The sequence below is a fragment of the Hirundo rustica genome, chromosome 3, assembly GCF_015227805.2.
Source record: "Hirundo rustica isolate bHirRus1 chromosome 3, bHirRus1.pri.v3, whole genome shotgun sequence".
Taxonomy (NCBI): domain Eukaryota; kingdom Metazoa; phylum Chordata; class Aves; order Passeriformes; family Hirundinidae; genus Hirundo; species Hirundo rustica.
Genome location: NC_053452.1, coordinates 102,981,934 through 103,001,952, shown reverse-complemented (window position 1 = coordinate 103,001,952; position 20,019 = coordinate 102,981,934). Strand labels below are relative to the sequence as shown.

Sequence of the window (20,019 nt, the reverse complement as noted above, 5' to 3'; positions counted from 1 at the left end):
ACAGGACTTTGTGAGACTCCAGTTTAGAGCTCTATTTTCCTACAAGATCCCCACATAATTTTGGGCAAGTTACTGAGGCTTTTATCTCAGAGGGCTCAGAGGGTGTCGCTCCCATTGGTTTCAAGCAGTGCCTCCCACTGTGGCAATATCCCAATTTCAGCAGGACAAGCTCACCCAAGAGAGACACAGACAAGCATTCTCCTTACATATTCTGTTTTCCTGGGAAAGGAAATCTGGAAACATGACCTGAAAAGAAGCCATAAGCAGCTATGACCCCAATTTGGACAAGTTGCTGAGGAAGAACTCCAGAGAATGCCGCTGAGCAGTGTGACTTGTTTGTTCTGTAAATAGGAGGGCAAACTCTCTCCAAGTCTGATTATTCTCACATTTGTTCCAGACTTCCCCATAGTCACAGCTGCATGGGACAGACCCCATTCCTGCAGGTGAGCTGACAGTATGTCTGGTCAGTCAGGAGACAGGTGCAGCCCACTTGTATGTCCCATATCAGAAAGCAAAACTCAGCCTGTGGCTGGCTCTACACCACAGTAAGAGCACTGTGCTCCCTGCCAGTCAAACCTCCAGAAATATTTCAGGGTTGGGATTATTCTAGGCTTAATTCTATTAGGAACTATTTGACTTCTATTCTGAGTTACCCAAGACCAGTGCCAAAAATTGCGACTTCTTACAACAGTCAAGAGAGTCAAATGGATCAAATGTCAAATTTATCTTCCAAGCTGCCTGTCCCTCCAAGAACCCACTCACACTCCCAGTCATGGACTTTGAATATGAGATGACTATTCCTCTGGTTCTGATATTGCACTGTATTTCAAATAGTTAAAACTTTACTTGGTGCAATACTTTATGAAGTTCCTGTAAAGGACAGAATATTTTCTTCAGCGCAGTTAAAATTAAAAATTCAAACTGAAGACTCAAAACTCACCTGCAATGAATCCCCATGTTCAAACAAAGTGAGCACTGGCCCATAGCGCCACAGTCAGGGTATCAAACTGGCACCCAAGAGTCCAGGAGAATTTCAGAATCAGCTGAAAGGTACAACCACAGTCCTCGTACCAACCTCCCAGCTGCATATTCTCCACTTTCCTAAATCCTGCCCCTTGCATCAGCACTGAAAAGTAACAGCACTAAAGCCAGAAAAAACAATTTCCAGCCAGATCAGTGGGATGATCTGACTCACCACATACCCATACAACTGCTACTACCAGAAAAACTGAGTCAACGGTGCACAGTACAAGGGACACCTCTACTGAAATTCCTGAAAACACATCTCAAGACTTATCTACTCCTTTCCCAGACATTTCTTGGGAGACCTTCCACATTTCCCCTGGTTTTGTTGTACCTTAACTTCCCAACTGTACAGTGCTTATCTCCTCATGGAGACACTTTGAGGGAATCTATAGAAGGACTGAGACCCCTTTGGACAGACCCTCCTTAAAGAGTTCAAACTTCACAACAAATTGAAAAGTACAAACTGATGCCTGAAACCAAGAACTTCTGCAGTAGCTGAAGAATTTGTGTAAACAAATCTACACAATCACTGTGCTGTCCTGTGCTACTGTTCTGATGTCAGTGAGGAAACATAAATCAGAGTAGAAAAACAGTAGTTCTACTCTATACAGACACCTCACATGACTTGGCATGCTTTCTCTCAGCAGGATTGGAAAATAAATTTATTCATTAGACTCTTTACTTCCTGCATTTTTTGCATTCAAACTAAGCTTTTATTGTACTTCAATTGGTTTTGATGGCTGCTGTGTGTATATACATTCACAGATAAACATATCTGTACATCTGCACATGCTCAGGTATGGAAAAGGGTCAAAGACTAAAACTTGCCCAATTCCCTTACAAACAGGCCCTGCTGCAACAGGAAAGCAGATATTATCAGGTAATCTATATCTGTATTAGTGATTTGGAGCTATAAGAAAAGCAGAAAGTACCTAAAACCGTTAGAAGCTATTTCCATGGCTTTATGCCTAAAATCATATTTATGCTTAGCATTTTCCATCTTATTTCCTTCACTGCCTCCCCAGTTTTTCTCCAGTTCTCTTCATGCAAATAGGCTCATTTTACTGTCATAGGAGTTCACCTAACTTCTAACCATGCACAGATGACAACAAAACCTTATATATATACACTAAGCATTTACCAGTGTCTGCTTCCTAAGACAGCAGAGGCAGGGACACAGATAAAGTTATCCAGAGAATAAACCATTTCAAAACACCCTTCAGACTAGGAGCCAAAAGTCAAAAGATCTATCAAGACTGATGACTTTACACGGGAAAAGAAAAATGATCTGCTAGATGGCCTGCAACATCAAGGCTGGGACACTACCTCTACGCAATTCCTCTCTTTGATGGGGACAACAATATTGCTGTGCTTCGTCTCCTCCCCACAAGACACATTTGCTTTTAGTTTTGAAGGTAGAGGAGATACACAAATCAACAGAAAAGTAATACGGGGCGGGGCGGGGGGAGGTGTAACGTAACATAAAAGAAATACAAAAATACTGAAAGTTTAGTTTCCTGTGCAGCCATTGCATTGCTGCTAGCCAGGCTCTGCTATCTGCTTTGCCATTAAATCCCTCTGTCCGGTTACGGCTGTCATTTTTCCAGCTCAGGGAAAGTATTAGTGAAACAGTGGCATAACGCAGCGATTTGCATCAGCAGCTGCCAGGCAAAGGGAAGCAAAATGCCTAAAGCCAAAGGGGAAGCAGCCAGCAGCACCCAGAGGGGCACTGGCCACCACCGGCTCACACAGCTCGGCGGGGGACGGACCCCAAACCGAGATCCCCACGCAGGGCACCTCCCTCTGAGGAAGCACCTGGAAATCACATTTTCTCTCTAATCCCGTGCACAAAGCAGTGTCCCAGCAACCCGGGCACAGCTGTCACTGCTCAGAGCCAGGCGGCTCCGCAAGGAAAGGCGGGCAGGGGATGCTGGCAGGGGATGCGGACAAACGCCCGGAGCCCCGCCAGGATGGCCAGGCTGGACGGACCCGCTGCCTTCAGCGGCTCCGGGCCTTGCCTTCCCTGCCCGCGGGCAGCCGGAGGAGTAAGGGCCTCCCTCCTCCCGCAGCGGCCGCCAGAGCCCCGGTACCCACCTCTGCCTCGGGCCGGCTCCCGCAGCTCCGCTCGCCGCCGCCTCCGTGCGCGCCGCGGCCGCGGGGACGCAGCGGGGCCGCGGGGACGCAGCGGGGCCGCTGGGCCGGCGGGCGGGGCCGCCCCGGAGGAGGGGCCCGCGGGAGGCAGCGCGGCCCGGGCAAGGCGCGGCGGGGCGGGGGCACTGCGCGGGCCCGGCCAGCCCCGCCCGCCCGCCGGGGCCGGGGCGGGGCCGTGGCGGTGGCGCGGTGGTGTGGGGTGATCCCGCGGCCGAGGGCGAGTCGGGTTCCTAGCTGGGAAAAACGGAGGGTGGGAAAGGGAATCAGTCACTCAACCCGAGCTGGCCAAAGGCGGATCCGTGACAGGAGTCGGTTGGGCTGCCAGAGCCTAGCATTCATCGCCATCGGGAACAGGTCCTTCAGCATCAGACGCTTTATCGCTTTAAATAAATGCGATGAAATAAAGCTTTTCCACCTGATAGTGGTTTCCTTGTATGTAAATTGTTTTGTAACATCACTTTACACTGATCGCCGTACACAGCTAAAAAAGGGAAGTGGATGTCCGTGTTAAAAACGCGCTGATGAAGGAATCTTGCAGGCCTTTTTGAAGTCTTGTTTGTAGAACTCAGGAGAGGGTGGTGCTATTGTGCAAAACAAATGAACAGGAAACACGGGGGGAAAAAAAAAGAAAAAAATCAAAGATCATCATAGAAGTACTCTGCTTCAATAGTTTAGGCTTGAAAACAAGTTTTTGAGAGCTGATTTCCTGCATCTCCGTGTTGTAGGCCCCAAAATGTACATGCAGATGAAGCCTGGGACTGACTAATTAGGGCTTAAGCCTTCCGTCTTTGTTAAATTTCTTGTTACACTCCAAAACAATCTTAGTGGAATCTTCTCTAGGTCATCGCCCAATTGTAATCCTTCAAATCGTTTTTCTGTGACGTGCCTTCCTCCTATGCCTGCTCTCTTAGTTCTCCCTCCAAACTGGCCAGTCTTTGTACAGCTCACAGCTAAGACAGAGCCACTGAGTGATAGGACCCGGTGCAAACTCACAGACCCCAATCCCTGCTTCTTGTTCTCTCCTCCATTCCTGGTAACACAGCTACGCTAACGACTACACCAGTTTTACAACAGAAAAGTCAGTGAAGACAGTTTCTGCCCAGGCATGACAAACAAGGGTGTATACTTAGTCCCAAAGAGAAAGTAATACACAACTGCAATTTCATTTCCCAGGCATTTCATATCTAATCTCTTGCCAGTGGGCAGTCAGCAGGCAATGAGAAATGTTGGTAAATAATCCCATGCCTGTTAATATAAGAAGCTTTTTCTCTGTTGACTGTGGATTCCAGCAGTGCTCTGCCCACCACATTTGTGTGGAATATGATCCCATATTGTGTTCCTTCTGAGAGGGTGGTAACCTCCAGCCATCATCCATGTTATGTGGGAGGACTCATCTAACATATTGGTCCATTATGGTCTTCTACTACTATGCTAAAGTCAAAACATGATCGTAACATACAATCAAAAACACTGTCTTTCCACAGTCTCAACAACACCCACCCTTTCATGCTTCTTTCAGAAATCCAGAAGCTAGGTTCTCATTTTTGGAAGTACTACATTGTGTTTAGCTACTTATCATGTCCAACCATCTGCTGCTTGATGTAAAATAACCCACAGAATAATGCTCTACATTTTAAATTATTCCATGTGCAAGGTCATGTTTTCTCTTCCTACAGAGCAGAGTAAATACAGCCGTGATGCACACAAGACGCTGTGGGAAGTGCCAAATGCTTGCACAGCAATGGTAAGCTTCCCTTAACAACCGGGCACCATCCTTCTGTGCTTTTTCACTCTAGTCTTATTCATGGTGTGACCAGTGTGCAGAGTGGTGTTCCTCAGATTACTGCCCTTCTATCTAGAGGACCAAGCACTAGTACATAACCAGTACTTTGATATTGTCCAAGTCTTAGCATGGTCATGGGTGTGGATTTGACTCAGCCCAGTGCAGAGTCTGGAGGATAGTACGGTCAGGGATGGTTCCTAAAAATTATTCTGGAGTTAGCCACAGACTAGCTGGCAGATGGAGTATGGCCCTAGCAAGAGGAAGGTCCCTGACAGTGTCATTTCCAAAACACACTCAGGAATGATGAAGTTCTGGAGTATTATTGTTTCCTTCCTGAAAGGTTTCCCCTTTGACAGGTTTCTTTCTGGAGGCATTGTGTTAGTCAACAGATGTTTGTTTGCCAAGATTTTATCTAAAACTGTCCACAATATTTTGAAGGACCTGCTCATGAAAGTTTTTCTTTCCATTCCTTTGATGGTCAATTTCCATTAATTCATTATTGCCTAACACTGATTCTTGTTTCAGAAACCTTGTAAGTTACGTATTCACTCTGTGTTTGTACAGTTCTGGCACAGTGGAGTTCTAGCCTATGATCTGGGCTCATAGTTATTATGAAAATACACTTAAGAAAAAAGTTGAGTTGTGTAGTCTTTTGTAAATTAATAAAACTGGGTTTAAAAAGAGTTGACAAACACAGAAAGGAAAAGCCTTCAATTATATCTTAGGACACTAGATTTTCCTAGCAAAGATATTGCCAGTGAGCAAAATAGCCATTCAAACCATTGTGCATTAGCAGTAATGTCTGGCTTCCCCCACTAAAACTAGGGTTGATGTTCAGGCACACAGGACCTGGGTTATGAATGACTGCAATTGTTAATGCACGTCCAATGTGCAGGTAAAAATTATTCAGTAAATCGACAAAAATGAGCTTTTAGCTTTTAATTTATAATTAATTCATAAGCAAAGATGGCTTTGGAGTCATGCTGATATTTTTATGTAAGCAATAAACTCAGAGTAGCTCATGCAGTGTAAATTAAGAGTTGATCTAGTTTTATTCCGGTGTAAACATCAAAAAGCAGTTTGACTGACTCTGTAATTACCTGATTGAACATCCCACCATCCTAACAAAGGAATTTCTCTCCTAACATAAGTAGGTATTTTTTACACAGTACCTACACTGCCTCTCATAATCTGCTTAATTCTCTGTCTGGTTCACTTTTTTTTCCCTTTTTTTTTTTCCCCCTCTGCCTTTTTCCTTCAAGTACAATTATCTAGTACTTCATTTCACTCTTCATTTGAAGGCACAGTAGTGCAGGGTGTTGTAGTATGTAAACACTGGCATTTAATCTAAGAGCTTGATTGGAGATGGTTTTTTTAAAGTATACGTAGATGTTATTTAGCTGCAGAGATTTCTAGAACATTCCCCCCCCCCCCCGCCTTTGACTTCAACTTGTTGCCAACTTTGACTGTGTTGCTGCTTTTGCTTTGTATCTGTCCCCATTGAGATCCTTGCACTCTGACACCTTTAGCTTTGGGATTTTGCTTTCTGCATCATCACAGTTCCTGGCTATTGTAATCATTTGCTGACAGTTGCACATGCCAGCCAATACACTTCTGACAATTTCTTATCTTTTTTCTTTGACTTCTGTGTTCAGAGGTGAGATGATGACATCATCCTTAGGAGGACTGTGATGTCATCAGAAGTACTATAAAGTTTCAGTCAACAATGAGGCATGGCAGAGACCAGTGAAAAGCAAAACTGAAAGGAATATTTTGTCAAATGATCAAATGTGGGATTACAACTTCCCAGGAACTGTTGCAGCTGGAATTAGAGGCAGAGCAGGAACATTAGTACATTGATTATGTACCAAAATGCTCATCTGTAATGATAACATCTCTCACGCTATCAGTGTGTGCATTGCATAACCAAACTTGATTTTGAACCAAGTACTTTTGGACTTGGTTTTGTGACAGGTACACCCTTTCCTCCCCATCACTGGAGGAAAAAAAAAAAAAAAAAAAAAAAGAACAACTAGTCAAGTCCTTTTTTACTTCTCAGAATATAACAAGTCTTGATGATCAAGGTTCTCAGAAGAGCCTTTCTTTTTCCTCTAGATTCACATCCAAACATGCAAACCCATGAGAACCTCAATGCTTCCTTTATATCCTAGCAATTCTTTACCCAGTCAAAAGTCATTTCTCTGCTACAAAATACTTGGCTACTGAGAGACAAAGACTTCTATTGACTCCTATGATCCAAATATCATCAAAGCTGAAGAGTGCAGGAGTATTTAAATTAGGAACAAGAGAGGCTAAATATATCAACCCTGCTAGAGGTACACTTGTACCGGTTCAATCTCATCAGAAAGCAATTTAGCTCCAAATCTGTAAATAGCCACAGTTGAGCTCTCTAAATATAATCTTTAAAAGCTTAAAAAAGCTTGAGCCCTGATAAAGCGAAGCAATCGCAATGTGAGATTAAGGATATAACAGTGAAATCATCAACGTGTTCTTTCTTCAGCCAAGACCACAATTCCTGCATATACTTGCTCAAACACAGACCTGTATCCTGCTCAGGTAAAATATGTACTGGTGTCTTAAATGCACACACATACAAGAAATGAGAGATCATACACAGCTCCTCCATCCTGACATGGACAGAAATGCTTTCCAGCCCAAAATCTAGCTTTTCATCAGTCCAGTACATCTGTGCATGTAAAGCTTCTGCCCAGAATACCGTTTTCAAAGCACAGCAAACCAAAGTCATTGGTATTGTTTGTTCAGAACAAAATAGTACAAAACATGCTTTGAGAACTTCAAACAAAGCTGGTCTGTTTCCCAGGGTATAATCTTTTCTTCACAATACCTGCAAAGCTTGGAAACTAAAATGGCAATCTTAATCCCAAAGAGGAAAAAGATATTTGGAAACCAGCTCCTTCTGTTGAGAAGTTTGTTGCTTTTCTCTCAGCCTCATGTCTGAAATCTCCAGATCAGAGTGCCTACCAATATCAAATTATCCTTGCAAATAAGTTCTGAAAGTTATTGCTTGGGGCTTGTAAAATTGAATATCTTCCATTAATTCTCTGTGTTGTTTTCACCTTACCAGGCAAACTGTAGGTAGCAAAGATGTAACAGCTGCACTTATGATAATGATTAATAGATATTGTGTGTAAAGCTTTTTCTTCTGGTGGGCTAAGAATTAAGCGCTAATATAGGTCAGCTTGAAGTTCATTTTGTAACTCCACAGAGAGAATGAAGTATCTAAAATGTGTTTCATAATACAAGTAGCAATGTTTAGTGCTTCTCTCTGTGACAGAAAAATTCTTCACTTCTGTGCAGATGAGGGTAGAGGCGGGGTTGTGCTTTGTGTGTCTCCTGGTGAATGCAGGGGCACTCTGTCCCTGGCTTGGCATTACAAGAAGCAGGTTTGCTTGGCTTTGAAGTGAGATAATTCTATACTCTCCCAGGTACTGTAATTAGTTCTGGCTGTCATATAAACTGGATGAAAAAGGTTTTAATCTCCCCACGAGAAAGAGGCAGATGGAGGATTGTGAGCAGCCTGTCAGGAGGAGAGGCAGACTGTGGCTATTGTCCCCCTCACCGGTGAACTGATGGGGGAGGCTTCTGCAGGTACTGCCCAAAAGTTCACATCTTCATCCCTTCATCCAAAGTAAGGTTTATTACTTTTGCTGTAAAAAAAAAGTGAGATAATGCAACACCTTACTACTTAGTGTTTTCCTCTCTCACTAATGCTTAATTTTCTTGAATATTTGAAGTGACAGAATATAACCAGGTTAGAGCGGTTGTTTTTGTTTACAAGTGTGTGTAACATTTAAAAGGGTACTTTTTTCCCAATTCAGCCTCTGCAGGACGTGTGAGTCCTGTGCCTCCACCTGAAGGACTCCTGCTTTCCATTCTCAGGGCTTTCTGTAACAGTGAGGCACGAAGGAGCTCTGGCCCTAAGATCTTTCCACACTGTCCTCTCATTCCTTCTTCTGTGCCAGACTTGAAGACACCTTAATCTGGCAGCATAGATTTCAGATCTCTCTGATTTTTAACCTCAAGGCTCTGTATCGGGTGAACTGTGGGAAGAGGTGAGATACTGGTTTAGGATAATATGTTTTAGAAGTGTTTTCCTTTTAATTCCATTATTGAGGATTTTAGTGATTGCAGTTTGAGCCAAAGACTGCGCTTGTTTTCAATTCAAAGTATAATCTTCCATTGAATTCTCGTGAAAAATTTTTATCAGGCAAAATTTGAGTTAAATTAAACAATGACAATGTTTAAAAACATATTTTGCTTCACAAAAAATCTTTTCAGTCTTGGTTGCTGTAAAAGCTGATAATCTCATCATTGTCGGCTCTTTTGTTCTTAAAAATACATTGTTAAGATAAAGTTAATAATAAAAATTGTGTGAAAATCCTAGGAACAAGCTGAGGCACAGAATTAAATCCTGCACATCACAAGACAATAAATTCTCTTTAATTATTTGCATTGATCCTGCACAATTAATCAGTAAATACTGCTTTCCTTCTTTTATCTAAGCAGTTCATTCTCCTGATTTAGGCTGAGAACACATATAAAACTCTAACTGGAACTGCTAAGTCGGTTGTGTTGGAGCAGGAACATTGTTATTTATGTCTGGTTTTTAGCTGCTGTCATTCTTTACATCTTCTGTAGGGACTTGCATAACTATGTGATATTATCTGAGAAATTAGCTGAAGTTTTACGATTTCTACAGCTGGAGTGCTAATACCATTAATAGGTGTAATTAAGTTTGAAAAATCATGAAAATGGTACTTTATATCAGTTTCACGTTCAGATTCCTATGAGTGGCAGAAGTGTTCCAGGTAACTCAGTAAATCCTTCCCTCAAAATACTCTCAGTGTCAAAATGAGTGTAGTCTCTCCAGAAGTGTTATAGCTCTAAAATCTCTGAACATAGTAGTGAATATTATTTTAGAACTACAATTAAACAACATTTCATCTCCATCAGTCTAAAAATAATTATTTGGAAAACTAAATTTAGATTTGCTGTGACAAAGGATATATTAACCAATCGAGGAACTGTAGTCTGTGATTTGAAAGAAAGCTTTTATTTTTCTCTGATTTCTGCCATTATGTTGAAAGCTGAGCAAAAATTAAAATTTTACTCTTATGAAAACTTCAGTGTAGAAGAGTCTTGAAGTCTAAAATGCACAACAGTTTTTGCAACTTAAACACACCTATCTTAAAGGAAGGTTTATTATGTGTGTGTAATCTGGTCACAAAGTATGATGTGTTTGAATGGCTCTCAGAAGGCAATGATTACATTCCTCTCAGAAGGAAATGTAATTCAATGTTGAACTGAGACAGTTGAAACAATTTTAGTTAGTCCAGTATTAAGATACTATAAATTAATATATGATCAACCCTGCCTGCTGTACGTGTAGCTCTTTAGATCCTGCCCTTACATAAATGGGTCAATTCTATCCCCATGTATTCCTGTTCACTATTTGAAAAAAGCTTACCAGCACTTGTGCATACATGCAAGAATTGTTTAAAAACATTATGTTTCAGAGTTGTTTTGAGAAAATAGGTGCATTCAAGAATTAACATAGTGTGAAAATATTTTATACTTGTTCCATAAATACAGCAGAAGTGTGTGTTAAAACAAACACTTTGTCTAAATCTATGGAAATTATATACTTTGTTGAAATTAGGGAAATCCATTTCATTAGGTCCAGCATGTCCTGGAACAGAAAGCCTTTGTTCTGGTGGCCTCAACACTTTTCATATTCCATTATGCAAATGTGAGAATTCATCAGCTACTTTGCCTCATTCCTGCCACCCTCATTCCATATCTACTTCAGACGAATCTACATACTCTGCACAGTCTCCCAAAGCCAGCAGCTTCTGCCCACAAAAACATCAGCTTGTTTTACTATTTCTCACACATCAGCCACCTTGTGTTGGTTGTATCATGCACAAAGAGAATTCCCATCCCAGTGAGTTTAGTGTCTGAAAGTATCAGGCGTGGTGCTCACACAGAGCAATATAATCCCTTCCAAGCCAGTGGACTCTGTATTACACAAGCAAAGGGCTTGCTTATTGTTTCAAACAGGTGAAGAATTATTTTTTTTTTTTAAAAACAAGACTAGGAGCAGGAAAGCAATGTTTTGTATCAAGCTCTGCCATAGTACAAGAAGAGACAAAGGACTGGTGAGAAAACAAAAAAATAATCCTATTTAATAGAATAAAAAGCAAAGTCATACCCACAGGTAGTTCAGAGTCATGTCAAGGTACATGTCTGCTTCTGATGTGAATTCTTCAGACACCGTTTTTCCCATTCCAACACCCCACACTGCAATTTGGGCACTAACAAAAAAGCCTTCCTGTGCAGTCATCCCAGTGATATCAGATGTCACTCCCCTGCAGTCCTAGGTGACAGCCCAGTTCATTAACCCTGCATGTTTTTCATGTTGCTTGCATGCAGTTGGGATCATGCTTGTTGCTTATCTACCTTGTCCAGGTCAGATGTTATTTGTTCTGTGTAATTCTACTTCCTGTGGTGGATTCAGCCTGATATGTTTTTCTCACTTTCTGTTTCATACTGCTAACTTCTCTCTGCAGATATTGGCACAGCTTAGTGCAAACACCTCTTTTATTTGCACAATCTCTAAGATTTTTTTATTATTATTAGTGGTTAGCTGTTTTCCCACAATCTTCTTTCTGTAGAGTAGATTTTAAATTTAGCAGATCCACATTACAGAATTCTTTCTCTTCCTCTTCTTCATGTATTTCTCTATTAGCTTATGAGAAATTTAGGACAAAAATCATAGTACTGATACATTAAAATAATTCAAAATTTTGCCCAAATAACCCATAACCTGATCTTTCTTTAAGTATAATCGTACTGCAAGTATGTGTTATCCTCATTCTTTCAAAGTTTCAGCACAATTTCACATGGCCTTTTGGTTTTGGTTACCCAGCGGATGTTCTTGTAAATTTCAGAATCTCATCTGAACGCAGATCTGAATGTTCCCAAAGTTTGGAATGAAAAGATCACATCTGTAGTATTGCTTTACATGTGTTTAATTTTCATATTTTATGCTGTCCTTTGCTAATTGGAGTTCCTTCCCTGTGTATTTTACTGGCATTTTGAATTCCCAGGTGTCTTTCTGTCTGCAAAGCACAGCTACTAAACTGCATGTCCAAACCCAACCCCTGCCAACAGCAACCAATCCCATCCTCATTTCAGACTGCCTGTTTGGCTTATCTACCTGTCCAGTTTATGTGACACTGCTAATATCAAGCTCAGCATGAAGGTTAGATCCTCAATTTCTTGAAGCTGACATACCTTCCTATATCTGACAGACCCAACTGAGACGCTGCCAGGCTCTGCCAACCAGCTCCCACACCAACAAGCAACAAGCAAGGCTCCACAGGCTCCTGGATAAGGAAGGTTCCTCTGGAAACCATAGAGAATATCCTACACTGCACTGTGTAGGTTGTCTGGAACCCCCAGAGTGGGATTTACATGGGATAGCAGTGCAGCTATGCTAATATCACACTCCACTCAGGCTAACACATCTGTGAAAGAGCTGGACAGTGGCTCCAGTAGCTCAGCTCAGTGGATGTGATTGCACAGCTCTGCTTGGTGCTGGGTAGAAATGATGTGGACTTACCTGTGATTTCAATCAAGTCAGCATCTTAATACTCTGCCCCATTATCACTGTAAGAGTAAAGTCACGCTGAGGAATAAAGTCCCGAGTCACTAAGACAAACATCAGGTTGTTCCCTGGATCTGCCGCTTTTGCCTCTTCTGTCAATCATTCAGCAGTTCTATAACTGGTGTGTGAAGTGCTGTTCTCCCTTCTCATTCCTTCTGCTGAGTGGCTCTTCTGTCAATCCATGGCTGTGTCCCAAGACCAGCACCTCACAGATGTGCTCTCTGCCTTACGGGAGAGCAGCAGCAAGGATGTCTGGGCATGTTTTCCCCAGCTTAGGACATGTCTTGCAATCTCACATTTGCCATGGGTTTGCTCACACTGTGATTACTGCCCAGGTCGAGTGCCAAATTTCCAAAATTTATGCTGTTTCCATCCTTATCCTGCTGGTACTGGTCACATATGTGGGCCACCAGTTTCACAGAGCTACCCAGCCTTTCACAGGAATAATAATAATATCACATTATAGTGGTGACATATAGTAGCACAGTGTCCAAAGAGTGACACTTGGACACTCTGCACTGGGTACCAGGAAGTGGGCAAGAATTAACCACTCCTCATCCTGCTTTTACCTAAGACCACTGGGCTTCAAGCTGGGCCTGCTCTAAGGCACTGGATTTAAAAAGCAAATGAACAATTAAATTCATACATTTAGATTGCGTGTCCAGACATTTCGAATCCAACCAGGATCTTTCATCAACGGAATCTGAAAGAAACAAAACATAATGAAAAATAATGTAGTTAATTAACCATACACAGAAGTTAATATGTACAGGCCTCAATCATGGTCCTTGAAACTCTGCTTCAATGAATACCTCTCCTAAGATTCCTTTGTAAACCGCATGGTCTTTGTGTCATCCTCACTTTTTATCTGGACTGAGAAATGTTCTCAATTCTCTGTTTCCACCATATCAGTTTTCAGGGGTTTTGCAAGAGGATTTAGTCCTCTGCTTGTAGGATCTGTATCATCAGCTGGAGAGAACTTGGAAGCCAGCAAATTCTGTGAGCTCTGAAGAAGGATAGACAACAGTCCCTGTTTATTCTTTTGCAGGATGGAGATGCCAAGGATCTTTTCATATGGCACCATCCCTAGATGTGTTCATGGTACAGGAAGACCTCTAGTACTCAGTAGGACAGGAAATGAAGTTCTGAAGAACAAGAAGAACACACTTCAGCCCCTTTGAAGCAACCTGGTGCATAGCAGAGGCATGAGTATATTCCATGAGTAATTCCTCTGCAGACAGGCAGCACAGGAGCCTCAGCAGAGTGATTGTACGTCCAGAGACAGAGTCCACAGCTTAGGTGCCAATTACTGTGACAACCTCTTAATGAACGCACAGAAGTAGGAGTGAATGGTGATTTCATTTTTAAAGAAGCCAGAGTTACAAGACATATTGACATTAATTAATACCCACTAAGTGGGGTAAGCTTCCAGTGTTGCTGAAGAAGGGACATATATAAATAAAAGGAAAAGTTATTGAAGAGAAATTATGAACTGCATTTTATAGTACTTCTTATTCCATAGTAAAATTTCATGCTGAAATGACTAACTCTACAGGATCAATAAATACGATTATGATGGTGACATAAATAAATAATGTGAAAGATTTCCCTTTTTTGCTTAGAAAAGTTATGGCCAGATTTGCTGGTGGTGTGTTCTCAAAATACCCATATTCCCTCATATTCAAATCTCAACATTTTTCAAACACAAATGCTTACTAGGAAAAAAGAAAAAACATGCTCTCTGTCATTGTCAAGTTATATGACACTCAGAATACTCTGTGGAATTTTACTGAGCAAATACAAAGGGCATGTCCTTTTTCTGAAGTTTCTCCCATTTGAATAAAAACCATGAAACCATTACAAATAGGGAGCAGTCAGAAATAGCAAAACAAGCACTACAGAAATAAATTCACCTAGTTCTGGTAGGTCCAGTTCTTAAGGGTTCAATTACTGGTAATTACACTGGTAATTACACTGATACACTCTGGTACATGTATAATTAGAATATCATGTGGGAGATGTGACAAGTAAGTTTGAGGTGGCACAATCAGAGGAAGACAGAGAAGTCTGGCACATAGGCCTTCACTTAGAATGTTCCACTAAGGATTGCACCACAGTATTCAAACAGAGTTTACCAAGTCTCTCAACATCCTTATGGACCAGAAGATATTATAAATTCCATTTATCAAAGTGAGGATTGAAATACACCCTGATTAAATTACTTATTCTGCATTACAAAGGAATTCTAGCATCTGAACTAGGAACTCTTCCTACATCTCTTTCCACATGGCCCATTGTTTTAACAAGTGGTCTATCTTTTCTATTCTCAGAAGCAGAATAAAAATATCGGCACTCTTACAGGAATAATTAAATGATCAGAAATACTCTTGCAGGCTAAATTAATAATTGAAGTACAGATGCATGTTGTATGCAAATGCTGAATTCAGTATAATTCCATTTTCCTGTTGCATGTGCCTGTTTGTGTTTAAGAGGTGTCATAGAGTGGTTTGGGCTGGAAAGAACCTGAAAGAACCATCTGCTTCCAAGCCTGCTGCCATGGGCAGGGACACCTTTAATGAGACTGATGTGCTCAAAGCCCCATCCAGCCTGGCCTTGAACGCTTCCAGGGATGAAGGACCCACTACTTCTCTGGACATCCTGTTCCAGTGCTTCATCATCCACACAGTAAAGAATTTCTTCCTAATATCTAATCTAAGCCTACCTTTTTCAGTTAAAAGATGTTCACCCTTGTCTTAGAAGCCCTTATAAAAAGTCCCTTTCCAGCTCTATTCCTGCCCCTCTTGGTACTGGAAGGTGCCATAAGGTTTCCCCAGAGCCTTCTCCAATCTGAACAACCTCAATTCTCTCAGCCTAGCTGCAGAGGACAGGTGCTTCAGCCCTCTGATCACCTTTGTGGCTTCCTCTGCACTTGCTCCAGCAGTTCCACATCTTTCCTGGGCTGAGGGCCCCAATCTGGGGGGAACTCCACATGAGGTCTCACAAGAGCAGAGCAGAGAGGCAGAATCATCTCCCTTGCCCTGCTGCCCACGCTGCTTTTGATGCAGCCCAGGACATAGTTGGCTTTCAGGACTGCAAGCACACATTCTTTTTTTTTTTCTTTCTTTCTTAAAAACAATAAAAATTCCATGATCCAAAAAAAATAAATCTCAGAAACATTGTAATAGGAACTGCCACAGGAAAACAATAAGTCTCATTAGAGGAAAAGTCAACAGTGTGTTGCAACAGAGTTGGTAATTTTACAAAAGTGCTGCTGCCTGTGCATTCAGTTCCTCTGAAAAACAGTGATCAGAGACAGTCCTGTAAAACATTCTTTGTGTACTCGTGTACAACCACGCGACTCTCCAGGATCCCTGCCAACATTTTGAAAGTACAGTTAATGTTGCAGTTAAGTATTTGATCTTTTGAGTTGTCTAATCTCTGTTCCTGTTCACATTTGAAAAACAGCCCTGAGGAGCTTTCATTCAGACCTGCAATTAATGGAAAAATTTAGTATTTAATGAATTATATTTTGTCAGTTTTTTTGAGTGACTGTTGTAAATCAACTGTCTGCCTTTCCTATTTAGTCGGCTTGGAAATGCAAAGTGACGTGAGCAAAAATGATTTTAAAGCAGACACAATGCATTAAATCTTTCCTTTAGCTGTGCCAGCCTTAGCAGGCACCCTGCTGACCTTAGAGAACAAGCTAATGTGGGGAAAAGATGACCTTGCACTTCAGCTAGTGAAATAGGACACGAGTGCTATGCCTGTACAAGACAACCAGAGTAAAGGCACCGGCAGAGGCACTGGGGCACTCTGGCCTGTGCCCTGCTGCTAGAAAAACAGCACTTGGCATGAGTGCTGCCACAGCCAGCTGGCAGCTCCCAGCTTGGGAATGAGCACAGAGCAGTTCCAACAGGCTTCTCAAGGAGGCCAACTGGTTTTGAGTGCTGATGGAGCTTAATAGTAGGAGGTGACTGGATCACACCAGGTAGTGTCAAAGCCAGAGAATGGGCACTGTCACTGTTTAGTTTACTACCAACAGTGTAGCCAAGAGATCTAGATCTCCTCTGGAGTTACCTGAGCTTTTTTCCTTCCAGGAGTCTGGGCAAGCATTATTGCATAGTTCTCCTGATGTCTGAAATAAATAATATACTCCTAAACTGTCTGGGAAAATTCAATATTTTTAAGAAACTTTTAATTTGTGGTGCAAAGCAAAATTTGGCCTTTGATCCCTAAAGAGAGTCTTTATGACCCTATATTGCCCAGTCTGTTAGCATTAAGCCAAACTGTACATTTCCCAACTGAACATGGAGTGTTTAAGAATTAAGGTATTTCTTTTAGCTGATAGAAGGTGAAGTAAAACAGAAAACTCATAGATAACAGATATGGCCCAATATCTGCAGAAAAACAGATTAGTCTATATTTCATACTCTCACTTAGAGGGAAAAATATATCTTATTTATAATATAAAAATGTTGCAAGCAAAAAGTAGCAGTTGTAATTGTAATCCATGCCCCCTTGGGAGAGATATGGAAATGCAGTGAGAATGAAGTGAAACAGGAAATATTTAGGCATTAGGAAAACTTTGTAATAGTAGGAGCACCCAAGCTCCGGTATTGCCGGAAGAGGCTGAGATCTTTCAGAGCAAGCTGAACACACATTTGACAGAAATGTTTTAATTATAGTTGAATTTGCCTCTAGGCATAGAGATGGGCCAGATGATCTCTGAGTCTCTTCCAGCTTTGTATTCTATTAGTCTGTGATAAAGTGACATGGCAGAATGAAAATCCATTTTCAGGAGTTCTTTCCTAACAAGAAATTCTCAAAGTGGGGAAAAAAAAATCAGAAACTGGTGATGAAAACTCTGTTACATGAAATGCTTTGAATTTAAAAATAAATAAATAAATAAATAAATAAATAAATAAATAAATAAAAAAGCAGATGTAAGTTATAGGGAAGCACAGCAGAGTAGCCAAGGGATGGGCAGGGTGACCTAAGCAGCTCCTCTGTCTCAAACTTCTGACTCAGTCTCACAATATCACCTGACTGGTGTTTAGCTCATCACACTGATGCAACAGGTGTTGTAAACAAGGTTATTCATTTGTGAGTTAGTGAAATAATTTAAATCAGGTTCCTACAGTAATCATGCCTCTAAACATAGTCAAGTACACACTGAGGGTTTCATTTCTGCTAATACCAGATAGAAATATCCTGTTACTTCCCTTGAGGAGCATCTGATGCCCAGAATGAGTTCTATTTTCCCTGTAGTAAGGGTGCCTAGTGCAAAGCAGCTGGTCTGTTCTTTCACAAAGAACCAGTGTAGGTACCTTTTGTGAGGAGATGCTATCTCCACTACAGAGTAATTTTAAGCAACAAAGAGGGAGGAGGGCCACCTTCTTTCAAGGTAAGATGACAATCCAAATGCCACATGACCTTATTACTTTTTTAAGTGACCTAAAGTAAGAAAACAATTTTCTAGTTTCTCAAATAAGTCAGGTTTGACTGACAGCTTTAATTTTCCTGGAGAGGTTGTAACTAGTCAGATGAAACTTGGGACATCAGTAGATGTTGTAGAAAAAAAATGTAACTACCAAGAGTTCTGTCAGAAACTTCAGCAATGAGTTCCTAGGTAAGTGGCTTGATGTTTTAACAAACAGAAAAACCATTACCTATATTTATCTTCTGTAAGAAGGCTACCAAAATAAAGCCACTGGTCTGTAGGAGGCAACATGTGATCTGCTGTCCATGGACATGACCACTGAACAGTTTAAGTACCTTGCAACAAGGAAGCCAGAGTCGAGTTTTATCATATGAAGCAGAGGAAGCACAAGGAACCAGTTCTATCACCTCACTCAAACCTGGCCCAAAGTCAAAGATGCCATTATGCTCAGAGCCCTGGTAGCTCCAGGGTCCCAAGGCATCACATGGAGACAGAGGAACAGGTGTGGGGTGGGAAGATCACAGACGTTTGGAGTTTTCTTCCTTGCCCAGCCCTCACAGCCTCTGTTTCTCTGGAGACAGCATGGGGGCCAGGGAAGCTCTTGCAGCATGAGCAGTGTTCTACCTGTCCTTTCCTGCCTGAAAACATGGACACCTGCATTGTAATCATAGAATGGCTTGGGTTGGAAGGGACCTTAAGGACCATTTGGTTCTAACCCCTCACCACCGTGGGGGGGATGACACACACTACAACAGGTTGCTCAAATTCCCATCCAACCTGGCTTGCTTCCAAGGATAGAACATCTGCAAGTTCTCTGGGAACCTGTACCAGTTCCCCACTCCACACAGTACCGGTTTTTTTTTAATTCTAAAATATTATAAAAATAGTTCCAAATATTTTTAAACTTTTTTATTTTTAGTTTAAAATTCTTCCCCCTTTTCTGATCACTGTCTGCTCATGTAAAAAGTTGCTTTCCTTCTTTTTTTGTAGTCCTTTTCAAGTACTGGAAGGCAAATCTAAGGTCTCCTCAGAACCTCCTCTTCTTCTCCAGGCTGAATAATTTCAGCTCTCTCAGACTGTTTTCATAGGAAAGGTGTTCCAGCAATTTTGTGTCCCTCCTCTAGACTTGCTCCATGTCTTTCCTGCACTGAGGACCCCAGGTCTGAATGCAGCACTGCAGGCAGGGTCTCACCAGAGCTCCGTTTGGTGGAGTCCAGGGTACATTTGGCTTTCCAGGCTGAGGGTGCTTATTGCCAGTACCTATCCAGCTCTTCATCCACCAGAACCCCCAAGTCCTTCTCTACAGGGCTGCTCTCAATGAGTTCATCTCCTAGTGTACTACATCAAGTTCCTAAATGATTTTGAAATCCAGATGTAAGCTGAATGCTTTGTAATAATCCAGCCTATAAATTTAAAAAACAAACAAATAACCCCCCCCCAAAAAAAACAAAAACAAAACAAACAAAAAACAACAACAACAACCACAAGTGAAAATATCCATGGCATTTCTGTCCTGGAGCTGCTGCAGCAGGGCTCAGGTATGGTGGTTTGCTCACCACACTTTGAAGTGAGTTTGAAATAAAGATAAAATTAAGGACTGAAGGTAAGACATTATGAAGCTGCTCACTTAGCCAGAAACCTCACTGAGTACATCCCAGGACTGGGTTAACACAGGGGACTCTGGTCTTTGGAGTACACCCTGAAATGGTGTCTTGCCAGGCCTGGATTCCTCCTGCTGAGCTCCTCCCTTTTCTTCACCTCGCAGAGGGAATTATCAGCTGTTTGTCTAACATCTTGCAACACATGCTGATAAGGGCTGTTTTGTCATCTCCCACAGACCATTCAGCAGGGCGGAGCCTGTTCGGCTGCCGCCAACATTGGCAGAGGGGGTGGCTCCACCACCACAGG

At 41.8% G+C, this 20,019-nt stretch overlaps 1 protein-coding gene across 9 annotated transcripts in view; it reads right to left on the bottom strand.

Moving 5' to 3' along the window:
* The window catches only part of LPIN1 (lipin 1), an 80,830-nt gene that overhangs the window by 46,957 nt on the left and 13,854 nt on the right, over nt 1-20,019 (bottom strand). For 5 of the 9 annotated variants that reach the window (XM_040057428.2, XM_040057431.2, XM_040057435.2 and 2 more), the window contains one exon: nt 13,318-13,374. In XM_040057428.2, coding sequence (XP_039913362.1) covers nt 13,318-13,374 — 57 coding nt within the window. Of the gene's footprint in view, nt 1-3,120; nt 3,189-12,626; nt 12,782-13,317; nt 13,375-20,019 lie in introns of those variants that run through there. The other 4 variants (XM_040057432.2, XM_040057436.2, XM_040057437.2 and 1 more) reach the window with 2 other exon arrangements.